This window comes from Scomber scombrus, chromosome 24, assembly GCF_963691925.1.
Source record: "Scomber scombrus chromosome 24, fScoSco1.1, whole genome shotgun sequence".
Classification (NCBI taxonomy): domain Eukaryota; kingdom Metazoa; phylum Chordata; class Actinopteri; order Scombriformes; family Scombridae; genus Scomber; species Scomber scombrus.
Genome location: NC_084993.1, coordinates 4,011,385 through 4,031,952, shown reverse-complemented (window position 1 = coordinate 4,031,952; position 20,568 = coordinate 4,011,385). Strand labels below are relative to the sequence as shown.

General features: G+C 39.5%; 1 protein-coding gene across 1 annotated transcript in view; it reads right to left on the bottom strand.

Annotated features, from left to right (window-relative positions):
- Positions 1-11,619, bottom strand: part of LOC133976366 (collagen alpha-1(XVIII) chain-like) — a 32,604-nt gene extending 20,985 nt beyond the window's left edge. The window contains exon 1 of the mRNA XM_062414563.1: positions 10,965-11,619. Within this exon, the coding sequence (XP_062270547.1) occupies positions 10,965-11,442 (478 nt within the window). The 5' untranslated portion in view covers positions 11,443-11,619. The remainder of the gene's footprint in view (positions 1-10,964) is intronic.
- Positions 11,620-20,568: the final 8,949 nt, after the last annotated feature.

Genomic DNA, 20,568 nt, shown 5'->3' with positions numbered 1-20,568 from the left:
AGATTTACCAGAGTAACAAGGGCACAGTTTAATATAATAAATCTCAAAATCTGAGCAAATAAAACCAACGTTATCTGCATGGACTGATAATGCTAGGGAGGAAATATGGTTTTATAATTTGGGTATACTGACCTTTGAGATTAAACCACAGCAGTGTGATTGATTAGGTGGTTGAACTGATGTTTTTTCTACTGTTATGTTACGTGAGACTGTGGGAGGGGAAGCGGGGGGGCGGTCAAGTTAATGGAAAAACTGCTGATAATTCCCATAGACTAAAATAGCCTGGAGGGAAATGAGAATGAGCAGCAGCAGCAGCCTTGAGAGCTGTAGTTATATTCTCATAAATCGGCATCACACATGGGAGATACTTCTACTCCTGAGAACGGCCTGTCATCGCAGATTCATGAGAGAAGCTGACCAAAAAGTACAATCTGTGCATTAAGAGGGTTGGGAAGGGTTGGGGGTTAGTGATCGTAGGGGTTGTGGGGGTTTCCCAAAAGATTTTCCAAATTATGTAAAAAGCATCAAATTCAGCTTGTTAATTGTTTAGTCAAAGAGAGCAGAGGAAACCACAGCTCAGACAGAAAAAAAGATGAGATGAACTGAGAAGTGCCTCCGAGCTGTAAAACCCGTCATCATTCATAACGGTGGTTGCACTCTGAACATCAATTCAAGCTTTAATCACTGTGTGAGTCACGAATGAAAGAGACTAACAAGCCTTTTTCTCTGCAAACGTGGCTACAAAGACTTCTGATTGGACAGTCTGAACCGATGAAGCTTATACTTTCACGTCATTTACAGTTATACGAGCCCATGTAAAAAATGTATTGGTTCCAGCTTCTCAAATGTGAATATTTTCTGGTTTTTGTACTCTTCTGTGATAAATAAACATGATTTTTGGATTTTGGACTGTTAGTCAGACAACACAACACATTTAGAGAAGTAATCAGGGGATTTGGGAACTCGACAGACCACACAAATAATCAGTGAATTGAAAAAATGTTGAAAATGATCCTTAAATACAGCCCTACAGCCTTCATTTCTGTCAACCAAAAGATTACATTTATATGGTTATGTGACAGAAAGCAGAACAACTAAACTTTTGGTGGGTAAAAGACTCATCAGAAATCATCAGTCCACTTTTTGGTTGTGGTGCTACAGACTTAAATGGATAGCGGCTAATGTTAACTAATGTTATGCAAACCTGAGATAGATGATATAATTTAAGGTTTTTGTAGTGAAACATAGTCTAGCTTTGAGCTCAATGCTAACATCGGCATCCCAGCATGCTCACCATGATGTGCTAATTAACACAAAACACAACATATAGTTGAGGATTAAGTCGTTTTGCAGGTATTTGGTCATAAATCAGATGTAACTAATTGAAATTTTGACCAGATGTTGGCGCTACATGACACTTCGTAACATGATTTCACAGATGATCCAAAGTAAAATGATTGAGATATTTCAGTCTGGCGATATTGTCATCCCCAGAGCAATGCCTAAAACAGACATATATAAGAAAATGTATTGCAGATTGAATGAATTAAACAATGTTCCTGCTCAAATTTAAAATGTGGTTGCACGTTTTCTACAGGAATCATTTAATACTACAAGAAATTCAGGGAGAAAAAACAGATTCTTATTATAGTCCTATTACGTTGTACAGATTATTTCATTAAAGATCATTAAGCAAGTAACAACCTTAAATGTTAATCTATAAAAAAGGTATTTAAGAGGTTTATTAGAGGAAGAGTGTTATGAAATTCTCTCTTGAATGCTGTTTGCAATCAATAAACTATATGGGTGAATCGTGCATGTTTCCTTCTATTTGCTTCACTCTCAACTTTCTAGGCTGTTAATCTGTTTGATGATATTTTTCTAATCCTGCTTTATGAACTCTCAGGAGTCTTTTTCCCAGCGTGTACCTGCTGAGAGTAAAGTCACATCATGCTGAGTCTACCGTGGAAAGGAAACTTATTTATGGTGACAACCAGCTCATAACTGACTTTCAGCACATCTGCACCCATCCACCCAACGCTGGCGGGTCGTAATCCCAAACACATGTTCTCACACACTGATACACGAAGAGCGGTGACTGTTATATTGTCCTGACCAGCAGAGCCGGTACAGCTTAAGGCTCGTATCCTGTGGGATTTTGTCCAATTGGAGCTGGAGCTGGAGCCGGGGCGCGCCGGGTGGTCAACTTCCCACTGAGGGCACCTGCTATTGGTTAATCTCACAGTGACACAGCTGCTGCAGCTGGTGGGTAAAATTATGTATGAATTGGCATGTTTAAAATGATAAATGACAAATGTAGGGAGTTTCTTGACTTTTATCCAAGAGTAGTATAATGATGATTTTCTGAAGACAAACTTTGATTCACTTTTCATACATATTCACATCTGGAAGCAGTCCATTTCAACCACAGATCACCCACTAACAGTTGAGTCCCCATTAACATGAACATAACGGCCAAATATTCCTTCAAACCAGCAACATTATGGTCACAATTTTTCCAATTTTCGATGTTGGTGTTGCAATCTCAGCCTCTCAGACTCTGAATTTATGTGTGCATTTTTTTCCGTGTGAAGCAAAATGCAAAAAAACCACCACGGGATATTGGTTGACAACCCAGGGGTCGGGACCCAACGAGGGGTCGGAAGATAAATCTGAGGGGTCGTGAGACATTAGACCTGAGGATTACACGCTTTTTTCTTCATGGCCAGAACATGCAACTTTAATGCTCGTGTAGTAATGTGATGCTTTCTGCACTATAAGGCCACTTTAAACCCTTGTAAAGTCCTATATGTGGATGTATTGTTAATATACAGAGAGAGATTGTGCACATCTGTTAATTTAAATGTTCTCTACTACTACTTTACTTACTTTATGCAGTATATAAGGGATGTTAAGATACTTCAAACACAGTATGAAGTCCATTTTTTGACATTTTCACCTTTTTAGAGCTGCAGTTTTATTTCTTTGCATGCATGAATCTGCTAATTAGGGGAGATGTTTGTCAAGAGTTTGCACTGTCTAGACAATGTTACTAAAGTTACATGGTCACAGGGTAGCATTTATGCAAGAGAGAAATCCTGTAAATTGTTTCGTTTCCTCACAAGTACAGTTGTTGTTGAAGCTGTCTGGAAATACATTGCTCAAAAAACAGTCTGGAGGGAAGTTTGGTCCTTTACTTTCGAAATGACAGAATCAGACATATCATACTAACACTGTGAAGATGAATGTACACTGAACACAAGCATGGAAGTGACGATCCCAGTAAAGTTTATTCTGTTCCAGCTGTTAGGGTAAGTGTTCCCATTAAGCACCAAAATCTAAGTTCAGCTGTTTTTCATGGATACTGACTTGATTTATAAGGGAGATCATTTCTTATAAAGCAACATTAATCTCTCATTTGAAAATGTATTCATTAGTTCATGTAGATTTTGGAATATAAAATAAAGATATTTGATGAATAAAGTGGGTTTAATTGATACTGTGACTCCGTTTAAGCCCATGTGTGCTCCAAATAAGCCAAATATTGATTTCAAAGAATTAAAAACAATAATATATGTATTCAGTTACATGTTAAATATTTTAAAAATGAGGAAAATCTTGAAGGTCTGACTTCAGATGTAACCTTTTCATTTTTCATAAGTAACTAACAGATTACATGTAACTAGTTACTCCCCAACACTGCATTTAAGATTCTGCCTCAATAATATTTAAAGAAGCTCACTACAGTCTATAACGCAGAATCTGTAGCTTTGTGCATGGTTGAAACCTGAAAGAACCTTAAAGTTGGAAGACCACTGAAGTGTTGTTGTATGTTGTAGTGCACCAACTCTCTGCTAATAAACATGAGTGACTTTTCTCCAACCATCACTGACCATGAAAAGCTCAGTTAAAGTCAGCGATCAGCTGTTTCTTTAGCTTGGCCGTCCTCCAGAGGACATCTGGAGGCTGGCATGACATGCAGACGTGGGAAACCATCAACCATGCTAACCCAGATGTCTGCTCATGGCATCTCGCCCTGCTTCTGTCTCCTTTTCTCCATCCTAACAGGACCCATTGTATGAAGGAACAACATACAACAATGGGTCACTGCCTTGAAGGCTGCGGTAAATAAAAAAAAAAACGACCTCATATATTCTGTTACAGAGGATTACTGAAGTGCCATGTCTGTATTTTCCAGCGGAGTAACTCAACGCCTGCTTTACTGTGTGAAAAAAAGACGCTGCCAGTGAGGAGAGGCGCAGACGGACGGACTGACAGATGGAGAAACGGAGGCAGTGGAAGGAAATGCGTGTCAGATGTCCATGGGAAAGTGGACCATGAGGGACTCTTAATAGGATGAAGCTCACAGACAGTATCTGTCCCAAAAGCCTGCACTGATACAACATGCCAGTTAAAACAAGCTGAAACGTCACAGTGGAACTAATGAACTCCTCCAGAGGTTTTAGGAGTGTAAAGTGCCTCCCTGGGGGGGAAGAAAAATGATATCCCTGAAGGCTCGGAAACATAAAGAGAGGAAAGCTAAAATAAATGCAAATGCCTTGGAGTCTCTTCTTTTTGGCCCAAATCACATCATATTCACATACAATGGAGTGATGATTCAAATCAGTACCTCTGATCTTTTATCCATACCATAAACATGATTCAAACTATTAAATAAGCCCTGAAATATAATGTAAATAAGAGCTGCAACTAACCAGCTGATTATTCTCTCAGTTAATTTTGTTTTCTGCAAAGAGCATCCCCAAAACTCCAAAAACATTACATTTCTTATAATGCAAAACCAAGAAAAGCAGCACATAATCAACATGTGATGCTTCCAGTCTCTCAAATGTTAGAATTTGCTGCTTTTCTTGGTTTTGCATTGAAAGAAGTTACATTTTTTGGGGGAGATATGGACTCTTAAGAAGCATCAAATGTTTGTTTTTTGCTTGAAAAACTACTGAAATGATTACTCGATTGCTAAAATAGTTGCCAATTAATTTTATTTCCTTTGACTAATCAATAAATTCTTGCAGCTGTGATGTAGATGCATGTATGGCCACACCTGCTGTGAAGAGTAACTACACATCGTGAGTTTTTAAGCTTCATTTTTTAGCTTCAACACCACAAACTTGTTGCAAAAGCTGCCAAAACATCATGCAAACAAATATAGGTTAAGTTGTTTGCTGATATTTTTTAACTACTTTTTCAGCCACATAAGCAGATTGAGTAGTAACTCCTGGATGTGAATGTCCTCTATGACCTGCCTCCAGCTGTCTACTGACTCCTGGTTAAAGCTTTTGGTCTGATGTTCACACACAGATTCAGTCTCTTTGCCTTTTCATAGAGGTAGTGTGAACACCTGCTGATGTTGGCTTTAAGATGTGACTGAAAGCTCTGGAAAATGTGATGTCGCTGGATATTCTGCTGGTCATTTTTTATCAAGTGCCAATATCCAGCTAGACAATAAACCAAAAAAAGGTTGATTTAAAAGCTACAAAAATCTGATTTATTGAGTTGGATGTCCAGAATCTGTTTGTGATTGAAACTACGAGCAGTTCAAACTTCACTACAAGCTGCCAAACTGACATTTCCATCTAAAAAAAAAAAAGAGGTAACTGCAGCTCGAGCAAGAACCAAAAACCAGTCTGTTTTACAACTGCTAGACAAAGCTGAAATCATGCATCCTCTTTCATTACAAAGTTCTCCCTAAAAAAAAGAACCAGGAGGAGTTTTCTGTGTGTTTATTTGAAAAGCAGAACTACAGTACAGCAGCCTACTTACTCATTTAGTCATCTATAATTACACACAAAACAACATTCATTTAGTTGTTTGCATGCACAGATTTAAACGCCACTATGTCAGTATTAAAGTATGCCTCTAACACGGCTTACTTTACCTCTATCTGAGACCTGCAGGCCTTATTTGGAAATGAAAGCACTGCAATAACAAAATAATTAAAATGTCTAATGATGCACTGAGTCGAATCTGAAGTATTTATCAGTTCGTACAGTCTGCTTTTCTTTTTCTTTCACCTCAAAGAAAACTTAATGCGTTCTTCTACTTATTCACCACTATTAACACTCCTCAGTTGCAAGTTTAGCCCCATCTGGGATTAAACCAGCTGGACTTCACTCGTCTGAGAAGAGTCTCATCAGTTAACACTTCAAATCAGAGGCGACGCAGCTGTGACGGCTTCCCTCTGTTTCCCCTAAAAGTCGGACGTTAATCCGTGTGTTTGAATAAACTGAGAGCTGAGAGCCAATTAAAGTTGAATGATGTGTGTGTGTGTGTGTGTGTGTGTGTGTGTGTGTGTGTGTGTGTGTGTGTGTGTGTGTGTGTGTGTGTGTGTGTGTGTGTGTGTGTGTGTGTGTGTGTGTGTGTGGAGGGGATCAGAGGAGAGAAAGCGACTCTGTGAGTTCAGATGACATAAGCTGGATTTTTGAGCTCCCACCTCGACTTTTCTTTATAGAGCACAAGAGTTTTGAAATCGTCTGGTTTTTCTTGGCTGCAGTTCAATCCAAACACCCAATAAACAGATCAGTTACTGTGTGAAGGTATGAGCTGTAACAGGTACCTCATTGTTTGGAGTGATATCAGCTATTTATAGTTATGTGTGATGTTTATTTCCTTTTTGGTACTTTATTTTGAATATTTTCCTCCCTTTGTTTCCCAAATATGGGATCATCCTATAAAACATCCTGCCTTATTTTCTGTAGCTATCTGGATCATTTGTCCACTTTGAAAGATACTAATGGCTATCATTTGTTAAACAGGCCTGCTGTGTATTTAAGGGAAACTCTAGTGATGTAATAGCAGATTAAAATAAAAATAGAAGCAGAAGCCAAAATATACTTTGATTATTTTCATTATTGTTTAATCCGATGATTATTTTCACCCTTAGACGATAAAATGTCAGATAATAAGTGAGAAATGTCAGAGATAACATCTTCAAATGTCTTGTTTCGTCCGTTTAAAAGTCAAAAGCACCAAAAAAGTGATAAAAAAAAGGAAAGGAGCAGCATATTTTTGTATTTAAGAAGATGGAAAAAGATTATGTTGGGCATTTTTGCTTAAAATATGTCTACAATCATTAATCAGTTACTAAAATAGTTAGTTTCCAAAACAAAAATGCCCACTTCCTGCAGTGATTGTCCAGGATTTTAATCTTTTCAACTAGTTTGTCACCTACAACTGAGGGCAACACCATGAATGCCTTTAGTCTGCGACATTATCCCCATTTATATATTTTTAATCTATTTTTATTTTGTATCTGCTCTTATTTTATTATTATTATTTTTATATATATTTTTTGTTTTTTATCTATTATTATTTTTAATCTATCGTTATTTTTTTAATAAATTTTTATTTTTTAAATCTATTTTTATTGTATTTTTTAATTTTTTTTATCTGTTCTTATTTTATTATTATTATTATTATTATATATATATATATATATATATATATATATATATATATATATATATATATATATATATATATTTTTTTTTTTTTTTTTTTTTTTTTTTTTTTTAAACTACTCTTATTTTTTTATCTATTCTAATTTTTCAATTTATTCTTATTTTTTTAATCTGTGTTTTTTTAATCTGTAATGCACTGTCAGTAATAGCAATCCCAATTTCATTATATCTTATCTTATCTATCTTATCTTATCTTTGATTCGGTTGCTTTTTTGCTCCGCCTTCGCTGCATGGCCGACCTTCCTCTCTAAAACAAACGCCTACAGGCTTTCTTTTAAAACGGCTTTAAAGGCCAAGTTGAGTTTTCAAAATGATTATTACCTCTGAGGCTTGAAAATGACCTTTAGGTGTATAATTAAGCTTTGCTGTTGCTGTTTTCTACCTTTGTTGCTGTTGTTGTGGCTGCCCAGGAAACGGCACACTGTCCCAAATATCTCCAAAACAAGCTAATTGCAGGCAAGTAATGATATATAATTGTAAAAATGCAATTCAAAGTGATTAAAGTGATATCATGCAGGCTTTTTTTGCAAAAGTGGGTAATTCCCCCTCTCACATAAAAGCCTCTCTCACACTTTGTCCCACTGTCTGTGTCTGCTCATCATCCGACGCTCGGCCGAGCACTTAATTACCACCCGTCAAGTGTTACTGGTTTTGGTGGGCGACTGGCCGTGCCCTGTGACCCCTGCCAGAGACTTTGAGCCGCCCTGTCTCATCCCAGTCACAAGGCTCTCTTGTTACAAAACACAGCGACACCGTTGGCCTTTGTACCGAACCGAGGACAGACACACACAACTGCCACACTCTTTCTTTCGCAGCGGACCATTTTCCCACCCACAGCCGCTATCATAAATGCCATCCGTCCACAGCTTTCCCCTCCTCCCTCCAACATCCACAGATGGCCCAATTGTTTCCCCCTTCTCTGCCACTCTGGATTGCTTCTAAAAAAAATTCCCCGCCAGCTGATCAGAAATTGTGAAACATGGTGATAAGCAGATAACTCAAAGACAGAAATGCGTGACAGGCATGCAAGAGTAGGAGAAGATGACGTGAGAGGAGCAATGGTGTGATTATATCCTGCACAGACTAACGCTGCATGTAGGAAACCACAAATTTGATTATGTGCAATATATGAAACTAATACACATATCCACTGATCATCCACTTTGTCCTGAGTAGCTTTCAAGACCCCAAACATCCCACTTCTCTCTCTTTTTCCTCACTTTTTGCTTAATAAATGAGCCAAAGCAGGTGTTTGGAAATTCACACCCAATAAAAAGCCTAACGAGAAGCACAGTGACGTTTTATATCCTGTACTGCAGCAGTCTGCATGTAGAGAGAGTTTCACAACATCCTGATAGTAATAATAATAATCCAGGCACCTTCATACTTAATCCCACATTAGGTGACATCTTCTAGATTTTTAACCCTCAAGTGTGGTTTATATCTGAGTTCAAATGGTTATCCAAACACAATCCCTATTTGGTAAAAGTGTCACATGGAAAATAACAAAGAACTAACCTCCCACTTAAACCCAGAGCATTAACATTAAATGTCTCTATGGGGAAAACATACAATAAGCAAAGTTCATATGGTTCACCCCTTTAAAAGAAGACTCTATACAACGACGTTCCCCCCCTCCTCCTTCTCCTCCTTCCCTCATGACGACTCCATTCTGCACAATTTATGATGCCACTAAAAGGCTGGACAAGGGCCTCTGAGCATTTCCTGTCTTTCAGTGTATATTAGCAGGGAAAGGCTCCTAAAACTGTGCACATAATGGGAATTTCCTTTGCTTGAGTCACTGTAAACATACTTGATAAGTCCTTTTGTCACTATAAATAGTCGTTTTTATGTTAAATCTATGTTGATGCATGCTGCACAATATTTCCTGGGCATGATTTTATAACTAGTAGAAACTTTTTACAACATGCAGTAGTAGTTTTGCTGCTTTAAGTTTGCTAGAGAATAACTTATCTCCAAATATTAGGTAAATAAAATGAATCATCTGCAGGATTCAGGCGTCAAATCAACGATAACTACTTTCAAAGAACCTGTATCTTTGCTGTTGCTGACCATTGCTGACTCACATACACACACTCACACACACATACACACAACTGTTTTTTGCAGATGCAGCTCTACACTGTACAGCTTCACAAGACAATCACACGAGCGTGCCATGCAGCCAGAGACAGGCAATGATGTGATCTCAGGTGCAAGTCATGCTTCAAAACAGCAGCAACAACAACGACAACTGCAACAACTAAAAAAGCATCTGCAGTGCCAGTACAGGAGAGTACCAAGTGATTTGCATGTTTTAACCCATTCATTTTTTAATATCCATATTATTAGCAACCATTCTCCAAAGCAGAAGATTTTCCTTCCAGGCATCCTCTGCTTTTTTGCTGAAGTCAGTACACTTTTAAAAGACTTGCAGAGACTTGAAATGTGCTTCACCAGACAGCTCATCATGTCTTCTTTTTATTCCATGTCTGTAACCTTATTGTTCCTAAACAAATCTGCACCTACAATCTAAGAATGAAAGCAGACAGGATGTTCAGTGTGATGGATGACTTCACTCAAGTCCCTGCAGGTTTATTTTCTTCCTGTTGTGAAGTAAACTTAGCACAAGTTGCCTTTTAAAAGTAGAAAACTGCACTTAAAAGTCTATGAAATGGTTCAAAAAATGGAAAAAGTAGTTGTGACTTGCCTTAAAAATGGTTAAAACATGCAAAATAATGTGATGGGCAACTCTATCCATAAGAAGCACAACGTGCAAAACAAACTCTTGCATCTTGCACAAACACAAACATCGACAATGAGAAGCAACGTGACATCGGATTCAAAATGTATCGCCACACAGGATACATTCTAACCCGCCGTGGTTACCTTTCCAGTTACTAACTGACACACACGAAGGATAACCGGGCTCCTGCTCACTTTCGGGCAGAAGGTGACACTCCACCGGGAGCCGCCCGTTTTCCAGGGACGCCCAGCAGCTGTCCTGCAGCACATGGCAGAAGCTGCGACAGGGCAGGTGAGTGGGCGCGGCAGGTGAGGGGCACCTGGGCGCCAGCAGGAGGCAGAGGAACCACTCAGCGCTGTGGTGACACCCCGCCTTCGTCAACCACGCCCACTCTCGTAGGGCCGCGCCTACTTCCTCCACAGATGTGTGGTTGAGAAAGTTGGGCAGCGTGAAAAACTTTGGCCGCTTGCCGGAGCAAATGGGCCAATCAGAGGGCACCGGGAGACAAGTGGGATCGGAAACATTGATGCGGCTATCAAAGGGGGTTGGCGTTGAATCCGAAACACTCTCAAGAGTCCCATTTATTTTAAAGACATCATCTATAATCTCTGTTAAATTGCTAGGCAGGACTTTGCCACCGTCAAGGCCTTTCAAGACCATCACTGATTCTAGATCTGACCCAGAATAATCCCCTGACCCCTCCTCCACCCTCACCCCTACGACCCTGTCTGTATTACCAGTTGTGTTAGGGTTAGCGGGCTCCACCTTCTGTGTCAGGCTTCCGTTAGTAGTAGCGTTGCTCGGGCTCGGGCTCAGGCTCGGGCTCTTGCTCGGGCTCGGGTTTGGGCTCGGGCTCGGGCTCAGGCTCGGGCTCAGGCTCGGGCTCAGGCTCGGGCTCGGGCTCGGGCTTGGGCTCAGGCTCGGGGTCGGACTCGGGCTCGGGGTCTCATCCCACGCCTCGACTAACTTACGGATTCCGGTGGCAACGTTGAGGATTTCTTCCCCAACCCCGGATAAATTGTCATCATCGTCCTCCTCCTCCTCCTCTTTCTTCTCTGTGCCTCCAGGTGTTGTGGTGGCACCTGTTGACCCGGCTGATGTCGTTATTTCTGACGGGTTCTCCGGGGTCGTTTCTGAATTTAAGATCCAAAACCAGGCCTCCAAACTCCCAGCACAGAGAACCAGGAGAAGGAACCACGTCCGGATCTTGAACATGATGCCCGCTCCTTAAAACAGTCTTCCAAGTGTCTCGGTGTGCAGCAGCACTACACACAAGTCCTCTCACTGTTTCTCCAAGCGCCACCTGTTAGCCAGCCGGTCAACAGTTAAATCCAAGCTGTTCAAGGGCCACTGAGCATCCACTGAGTGAAAGCAGAGACATAAAAACTCTGCTTGCACTCAGAGACCCTCCCTCTGCAAGCTCCTGGTGCACGGCTGCTGCAGAAAATCCCTCGTGAAAACACAATGAACTGAACATGGGCAGGGGGAGACCCAAGTGCGGAGGCAGGCTTTCTAAACCAGATGATGGAAGTCATTGGTTACTCAATCTTGCTCCTACACACACATACACACAAACACACACACAAACACACACACACACACACACACACACACACACACACACACACACACACACACACACACACACACACACACACACACACACACACACACACACACACACACACACACACAGAACTCCTCCCCTGTGTGAGTTGCTGAGTGGGTCCCCATAGACCTTCTTCTCCAACGTGGGTAAGAAAAATTGCAAGTGTCCCATTACCACAGTGACACACCCATCCTTGCACAGAAATAACCTCAGTAAAATATGGAGTTTTTAAAAATATATTTCGGCCATAATGAAATGGTTTAGTTCACTTTACGTCCAGCTTCTGAATTCCAAGCTTTGAGGTCCATCGAACTGGACAACAAGTTCGGGAGAAAAACAAAGTGCCCTTTAGCAAAAATGCTGAATTGAAACCTGCTTACTCATCAGCAAGTATTTAAGAAACAGTAAGTGGTACATAAACAACGTCTAGAGTATCATTTTTGGCACAATTCTGACTTTTTCTTCAAGATCTTCTATAATAACTAGTCTTAGACATGATAAATGGTGTAAATAACAAAAAATAGAGTCTGTCACTATCTAAAATGTGCTTTAAAAAGTAAAAGATTTGTCACTTAAAGGAATAATTCAACATTTGCTCTCTCGTATTGAACCAAGAGATGATTAGCCAGAGTTAAAAAATAAGCCTACAAACTCCTCTAAAGCTCACTAATTAATAGTTATATCTTCTTTACAGGGTGTTAAATGCAATTGGGCACAAGAGCAAATTGTCATGTTTATGTTTCTCTTTGTGTATAGATCAATAAAACGAGGTACAGCATGTCAGTTAGTGAGCTTTACAGGTATTTCGAGAGAGTAATATAAGCTGTTTGCCCCTCCTTCTATTCTTTAAGCTTTATGTTTCAACACAAAGCATTAAGTTTGATACCAAAGCATTAAGTTTGATACCATAATACAACACTGGTGTCAATCCAGCTCTCTGTAAATACCCCAAAATGTTAAATAATGTCTTTAATGATCATTTCTTGTGCAAAACCTAAACTAAAGTAAGTTAAATGAGCACTGATGCAGCTTTCCATCTCTCCATTTGTTCTACCAAATGTCAAATATCCTGCAAGCGATGCGACTCTTTCTATAACTCTCTTGTAATGTTTGAATGAAGCCTTTTATGGACCTTTGAGAGAATTAGTTTCAGTGGCAAAGACATTCATTTAACACATGCACAAAGCCAGGAATGTTATGCAGAAGCAGGAAATATGTTAGAGCAAAAGCAAATAATCAGAATGAGAGGAGTGGTGGATGCCAGTTTAGGGGTTAGGGCTCAAAAAGGAGCTTGCAAGATGAATTTAAGAAGTAGAAATACACAAAATCTATTTTTTTGACTTTTCTTCCCATTTTTGTGTATTTTCTGCAAAATAACAACAACTCAAAAGCATGAAGCCGGTCACGAGCAAGTAATGTGGAGAGTGACGGTAAGTAATGACCTGCAGCAGCAGATGAGGAATGATTTCATTTGCTGTTTCAAACAATAACAAAAGGAGAAAAAAAAGGGGGGCTTCGGAAAAAACGTGGTGTTCAGTTACATAATACTCAGTGTGTTTATTAGTCTGATTTATCGCTGTGTTTCTAACATAAGAGGGGTGCGACTATGGTGCTGTACAAGAACAAAAAAACTGGTGTAGAGACAGAAAAGCAAGATGTTAAATTGTCAGAAGTGTGAATAAATGAACATCAGACAGCTGGAGTGATGAGCAGCAGCAGCAGCAGCAGGAGGAAGAGGAGGAGCAGAATTAGGGATGAATGAAAGACAGCAGCTGAGAAAGTGAGGTAGCAAGGGAGGGAAGAGGAGGAGGAAGAGGAGGTGGAGGAGGTGGTGAGGGGGCGTATCTGATTGGATCGATGTCTTAAGCTGCTCTCCCAGGAGACCGACTCCATTGCCTCATCGGAGAAAATCTTTGGAAAATGTACCACTTCCAGGTTCTCAGAGATGGGCGATAAGTCGAGGAGTTACCCCGACACCCCACCACACCAGCACCCCATCGTCCCCACCGGTCCCAGCCCTCTTCCTCCTCCTCCTCCTCCACACAGCCCTGAGTGCCCCAATCATCCCGCTACCCGCCTCATCTGCCAAGCTCGGACATCCAGCTGTTACACATTCCAGCCCTCAGACCTCCCACACCCACGCTGCATGACATTTTGGAGATTTGGCCACAATCTTGATCATTTCATACATAAAGTCCATACATACAACACCACCACTGCTGCTGTCAGCCTATGCAATAAATGCAGTCTCTCAGACACTGAACAGAGCCGAATTACAAGAGGAGCTATTTATCCGTTAGGAAATAGATGCACAGCTGGACAGTGTGTGAAAGCCAGCTGTGCAAGAGATCTACAGTGACAAAATGTTTTAGCAGTCAAGTACATCCTCTTATCCCTCAAAGAACAGTCTGATCAAGTGGATTTTCAACTTATGTAACGAATGATTTACTCTTTCGCTGTCTAAGCGAAGTGTTAAAATGATTATCTTGCTGTTATCTGAGACAGTGCATCAATGGAAGAGTCATTAATCTCCTAATTTGGACACATTAAACTGCTCCTGCTTGTAATCCCAAAGATGTTTCAATGAAATTTCAGGAAATACATGCACCAAGGCCTGTTTGACTGCAGAGAATACTAGTTAATCTTATTCTAAAGTGACTATAATTTACAAATTTATATTAAAAAATTAAAGTTGGATGTGAAACGTGTCACTCTTAGAATAATTATCACCCAAATCTGAAACTCTGTGATGTAGAAACAGGATTTTTAGTTTATTTTTCCAGCCTTTAACTTCACATTTTGGTTAATGGTCATTCATCGGTGTTGTAAAGGCTCTAAAATCCATTATATGCAACCTGAGCAGCATCAAACAGCAGACTGACTGAAGTTGCAGACTAGCTGGTGTGTTTAGTGGATTTAACATCTAAAAATCAGAGTGAATCAGTCTGAAACACAGCTCCAAATGAATACAATATCAATTTAAAGGGTGATAATATGTCAGTGTTATGTTTACACCTTGTTTCTGCTTCCCCCTAGTGGCCAAAAAAATCAATTATTGCAGGTTTAAATGGGATCAAATGAGTAAAAATTGAATAAAACAAAAATATTAAGGTGTAAATTGGATTTCAAGTGTAAAATTTGCAGCAAAAACACATTTATCTCTTCAGTTTCTGAGCTGCTTTTATTACAAATATGCTGAAGCATGAACATAAAATGAAAAACAGCATTCTTACAAGAACATGACTCATAAAACCCCAGACAAAATCTGTGTGGAATTTATATCTGCTCTTTTTCCCCAGTGGAAATCTGTTAAAAACTGAAAAAGACAGCATGAATAAACACACAAAAACACGCAACATGCAAAAAAATCTTGTAGTAATTACCAAACGTAATTACAGTAGAGACTGTTTTATGGTAGGAGGGAAGGGGGGAGTTAGACTTCCTGTGTTTGTTTGACTAAAGTTGATCTTAACATTAGATTTTAGTCTTTTTTTGCCTTTATAACATTGTGTTAAAGTAGATCTTCTATTTAAAGCCAACAGAGGAAGTGATGTCCAAGTTTGTGCTGCAACAAGAACACAAACATCAGAAATTTCACTTAAAAATGTGGCTATTTTTTTAACTCCCCCCCGCCCCTATTTGAATATTAAAACACATGATGACAGTCTTTTACTTCACAAATTGCTTCACACAAGATGAACCCAGACACTACATTCACACTCAAAAAACAAACTAACCAATATATCAACATAAATGCCCTGCAGACTCTCACACATACGTTAAACCCCCCCTACTCCCTCCCTCCTGCGTTTCCAACACTTTTCATCCCTATCAGCTGTCAGCTGCTCTGACCTGTACAGGGCCACGAGCAGGGTAAGTAAACACACCACAGCATCATGCTTGAGTGACTTAGCCAATGTGAGTTTATGAAGGCACCTGGCACTTTCCATTTGAGCCCCAACACATACATATGCATGCAGCTATACGCCGTACATTCCAGCGGTTTATTACAGCTGCACGCTCCACGGGGGAATTGTGACTATATTTCCCTCCCACAGGTGCTTTTATATAGTTAGATATCATCAGTTCATGACATTTACTGCATGTTTTCACTTTCCCTCCAGACTTCTCTTCGTCTACTGTGTGTCTACCTCAGCGTTCGAGGACTGAACATGTTGATTTTATTAAAACTATTTCCTGAATATTCGACTCTGGGCCATTACAAGTCTCTAAGGACCACTCCTCAACAACATGCATTGGTTTTTTTTAAAGTGGGAGTATCATGCTCATATCCAGGTTCATATTTCGTATTCAGGGTCTCAACTGGAAGATCTTTGCATTAGTTACTGTTTAAAAAATCTCCTTATTTATCTGTTCTGATATAACAACTTTAACAACAACCTTAGCAACAAAAAACATCATCTCGAGGATGAAATAGACGTAATCTTGCTAATAAAGCATCATCATAGCAGTATAAAAATAACAGAAAATCACAAAAAGCATGATATGTCCCCTTTAAAAAGTATAATACTTTGCCAAATTGGGTAATATAGGAGTCTTATTTGCTTTCTTGCAAGGGGGACTAGATGAGATGATAAAAATGTGTTGATTTGTAAGATTTTGAGCCAGGTTTCAAGCCTCCAATTGCTGGGTTTACCCTCATATTTACTGTAAAAAACACAAGAATGGTATCAATCGTCTTAGCTAACTCTTATCAAGCAAGCAAATCAGCATATTCCCCAAAATACTAAACTATTCATTTAAGGAATAGACATCTGACTGGGGCTCAAATATAAGATTCGACATGGGACGTTCTGGAGATACATCTGGAGATATTTCTGGAATTAACACTATTTAACTCAGATTTCTTTTAGGATTGTTTAAATGTCATGCATCTTCGACCATTTTACAGCATAACATTTTCCAAATATTTTACTTTTTGGGCCCCATGTTGGCCTCAAATTGTGGTTTTCAAGCAATAATACTGATGAAAAAGTACAAGAAAACATGTCTCACAGTCTATTTTTAATGACATTTACAACTACACACATCGTGGGGTCAACACAGGACCATGTGTGTGTTTCATGGTTAAAAAACATACATCTGAGCGTGTGAACTTCTGGGATATTCCCCTGAGAAACAAGGATGGTGAGACAGAAACATGATACACCAATTAAACACAAGAGATACAGTGAAGCTGTCCTGTCTGCTGAGTTTGAGAAACTCCAGCAGGGGCTCACACACACTCTCATAAACACACACACACTTAACTTCCCCCCCATTATTTATAGACATCTTTATATTTCTTAGATACAGGATGGAAGGTGAGACGTCTAAACAGTGAAGAAAAGAGGGTTCAATGAGGCTAATAAGGAAATAATTTGATGGTGAATCATTTTTTTAAAGCATGAATTGGTGGTTTGTGCAATTACTGTGTTTGTGCAGCAGCTGCAAAAATGTAAACGCAACAAATCACTGTCTGAGTATGTGTGGCTGACAGGTATGAATGGAGATTTAATCAATTGCGGTTAAAAAAAACCCCAAAAAGTTGCAAAACACAGAAATACAGGATGATGTACAAATCAAATTTCTCTGTACAGTCTCCTGACAATCTCCAAGCTCTTGAGAAATATAGTTGCCATAGTGATTAGTTGAGGTTTTGGGGGGGATTTTTAGACCCTCCTCTGATAATTAAGCACAGCTGCACTTATTCTCTCTCTCTCTTACACACTCTCTGTTACACACAAACAAACATCTTACACTCCTCTCAGTTCAAATCAATGTAAATCTTAACGCCACAGCATGCAATGATAGTTTAGATAATAGCACGGCCTTTTAAAGTGTTTGGGGTGTAATGCGTTTGTTCACCAGCAGATGGCAGCAGTGCAAAGGCTGCAGGGGTCAGACCTACTATGGTGCAAGTCTTTATCACTAGTCTTCTGTAGTATAAAAGGAAAAATAAATAAATAGAAGATATTAAAATGTCTGTTTTGTCTAATTATCCTTTATTTCTGCAGGTAAAAGCATTTAAACTGAAGCATGAGCGTCTTTAAATCAACTTAAACTCAACATCTTTTCGGTATTTCCTCCATGAACAAGCAGAAGTCTGATTTAATTGATTTTACATGTGCATGTCCAATTTTTAACTAATTTTCCTTCATCTTTTCAGATGTCACTCTGCATCTCATTATCATCTACAATCTACATGTATATTTTATCCTAAACGCCTCCAACTCTTACAGATTATCCTGAGTTCACAGTTCATATCATTTATACTAATAAATAATCTGTTTTTCTGATACTAACCCTGTCAATTTGTAATCAGAGTTTTAAGACAGTTTTAAAGTCCTGTATTGGTCACTGTGTTTATGCTCTTAATAAAGAACTATTACATCCCAAAATGTACTCAAAGCTACTCTATTGATTGAGCTACATCATAAAAACACGTATTTCTTGGCTTCTGCAGAGCTAACAAAGTGTATATAAGAAGTTTAGAGTGAAGTGAAGACAGATGAAATGCTGCCACCTCTTGTTTGAAGTCTATATCACTGGTTAACAATCCTTTTTTTCCACTGCTGACCTCTAAAAATCTCATTAAATTGTGCCATAAATCTCTAAAATAGGAGATTTTACCTCTAAACTTTATCTTGATTAAATCAGCAACAAAAACAACAAATTAAAATCCAAAGCATAACTCAAATTTATGTTGCAGAATTTAGCTTCCCCCTCTTTGTTTATTCCACTAATCATCTTTTAAACCCTTCCAGGCTGGAAACCGCTTGTTTTAAATGATCTAAAAATACACCAAATCACATGAATAGACATGTTAAAAATGAGTGACACGGTTCATTTCTCACATTATTACAAAACCTATAAATCTTTCTATGATCACAGTAAATTCAATAAATCCTGACACTCCTAATTTATTTTACATATATATATATATTTGCCTGCTGTGTTTTCCAGTTCATCTAATAACTCAAATTCTTCAAAGGAAAGAGAGAAACAAGTAGTTCCCCATGGGGCATCTTGGCAGACGCTGAGGAGAAATCAACACCCTCCTCGTCCTCCTCCTCCTCCTCCTCCTCCTCCTCCTCCTCCTCCTCCTCCTCCTCCTCCTCCTCCTCCTCCTCCTCCTCCTCCTCCTCCTCCTCCTCCCTTGTGGTATGTCGAAGTGGGATTTTTTGGCACAGACAAAAGCTGGGCATTTTCAGACGAGCGGGTGTGAGAGACGGGTTCGCGGTGTCGAGCCCTGAATGCACGATTCATTAAGCAACACGGGAGCTCGAAAAGACAAGACAGTCAAGTCCTTGTCCGAAGAATCCCAATCCTGATCCTTGAATGAGGAGATTTGTTGGAGAGCGGGGGGTCGTAAAGAAAAAGTAAAGTTTTGTGTCCCAGAGAGAGAAGATAGAAGATGATGCCTTCTCTAACAAAAGAGACTGACAGAAAGAAAATTAAAAGCAATTATTGGAGCTTTTTAAGTGGTGGGTTTAACATAAGTGTCCCCCCCCTTTTTTTTTCGTGTGTGTCTTCTTCTGCTCTCACCTGTCAGAAGGTGCATTTTTGCAGCATGAGATTGAACAAGAGTGACATTCAAATCGACTGCAAGAAGAGAGAAAAAAGGTGTTGTAACTTGATAACTCGAGGCCTCGGCGCTGCAGGTTTTAAATTCCTACAGTCGAGATACTGTACTCGAGGGCAAATGCATGACTAATACTCATAGTGAGTCATAAAGAAAGGGGGCAAACTGTGCACTCTCTGACCCAAACCGCAGAGCAGAGCCTCATCCGGAGCTGCTACTGTATCTGTGAACAATGGCTCAACTTTTATCAAAAAAACCATGACTCCAACAAAGAAACTAAAGCTGCATTTGGTGGGATTGTTAACCCTTTTCTTCCCATTTAAAAAGGAAGTTTGTCTCCACCAGCAGATGTAATGGACCAAAGCTTAAAAGCTAAAAACTTTGCAAATGACACCGTTTTAAATTACAAAGAGACGTTGGTGTGTGTTAAAGGGTGCAGTGTGTGGAGTTTAGTGGCATCTACAGGACACATTGTATGTTTTAATTAGTATATAATCCAATTAAAAATAAGGATCTTTGCATTTAGCAGGTCCTCTTCCAATGGACAAACCAAATAAGGCTCTAGAGAGGACCTTTCATGTTTTTCATGAGTTGTCCGTCACTATAGGTTCTCCTACACTCTTGTAAGGGGGAGGGAAGGGTTTTAAATTGGTTGCAATCTGCATCTTCACCACTAGATGCCACTAAATCCTGCACACTGGTCCTTTAATGTGAAATCATAACCTGTATATAAACACGGAGGTAGAACGAGCCAAATAAGAGTATATATACCAACGTTCAGTCCAGTAGCCACAAGCAGAAGGTGAGTCAACACAGCAGACATCAAAGCTCCTATTAGTCTTCAAATCTTATTAATGGAGCAATAATTCACAAATGTTAGAGGGCCTGCATTTACAGACTGACCTAACAAAAATATTGAAATCTAGACTGAAGTTGAGGTTTTTTTCATGAGTTTTGCAGCCACTATTGGGTTTTAATTTGGTTGCAATCTGCATCTTCACCACTAGATGCCACTAAATCCTGCACACTGGTCCTTCAACGTGAAATCATAACCTGTATACAAAGACGGAGGCATAATGAGCCAAATAAGGACTGAAGAAACATATCCAGCTAACTTGGAATGACGTAAATGCAAACTTTAGATAGG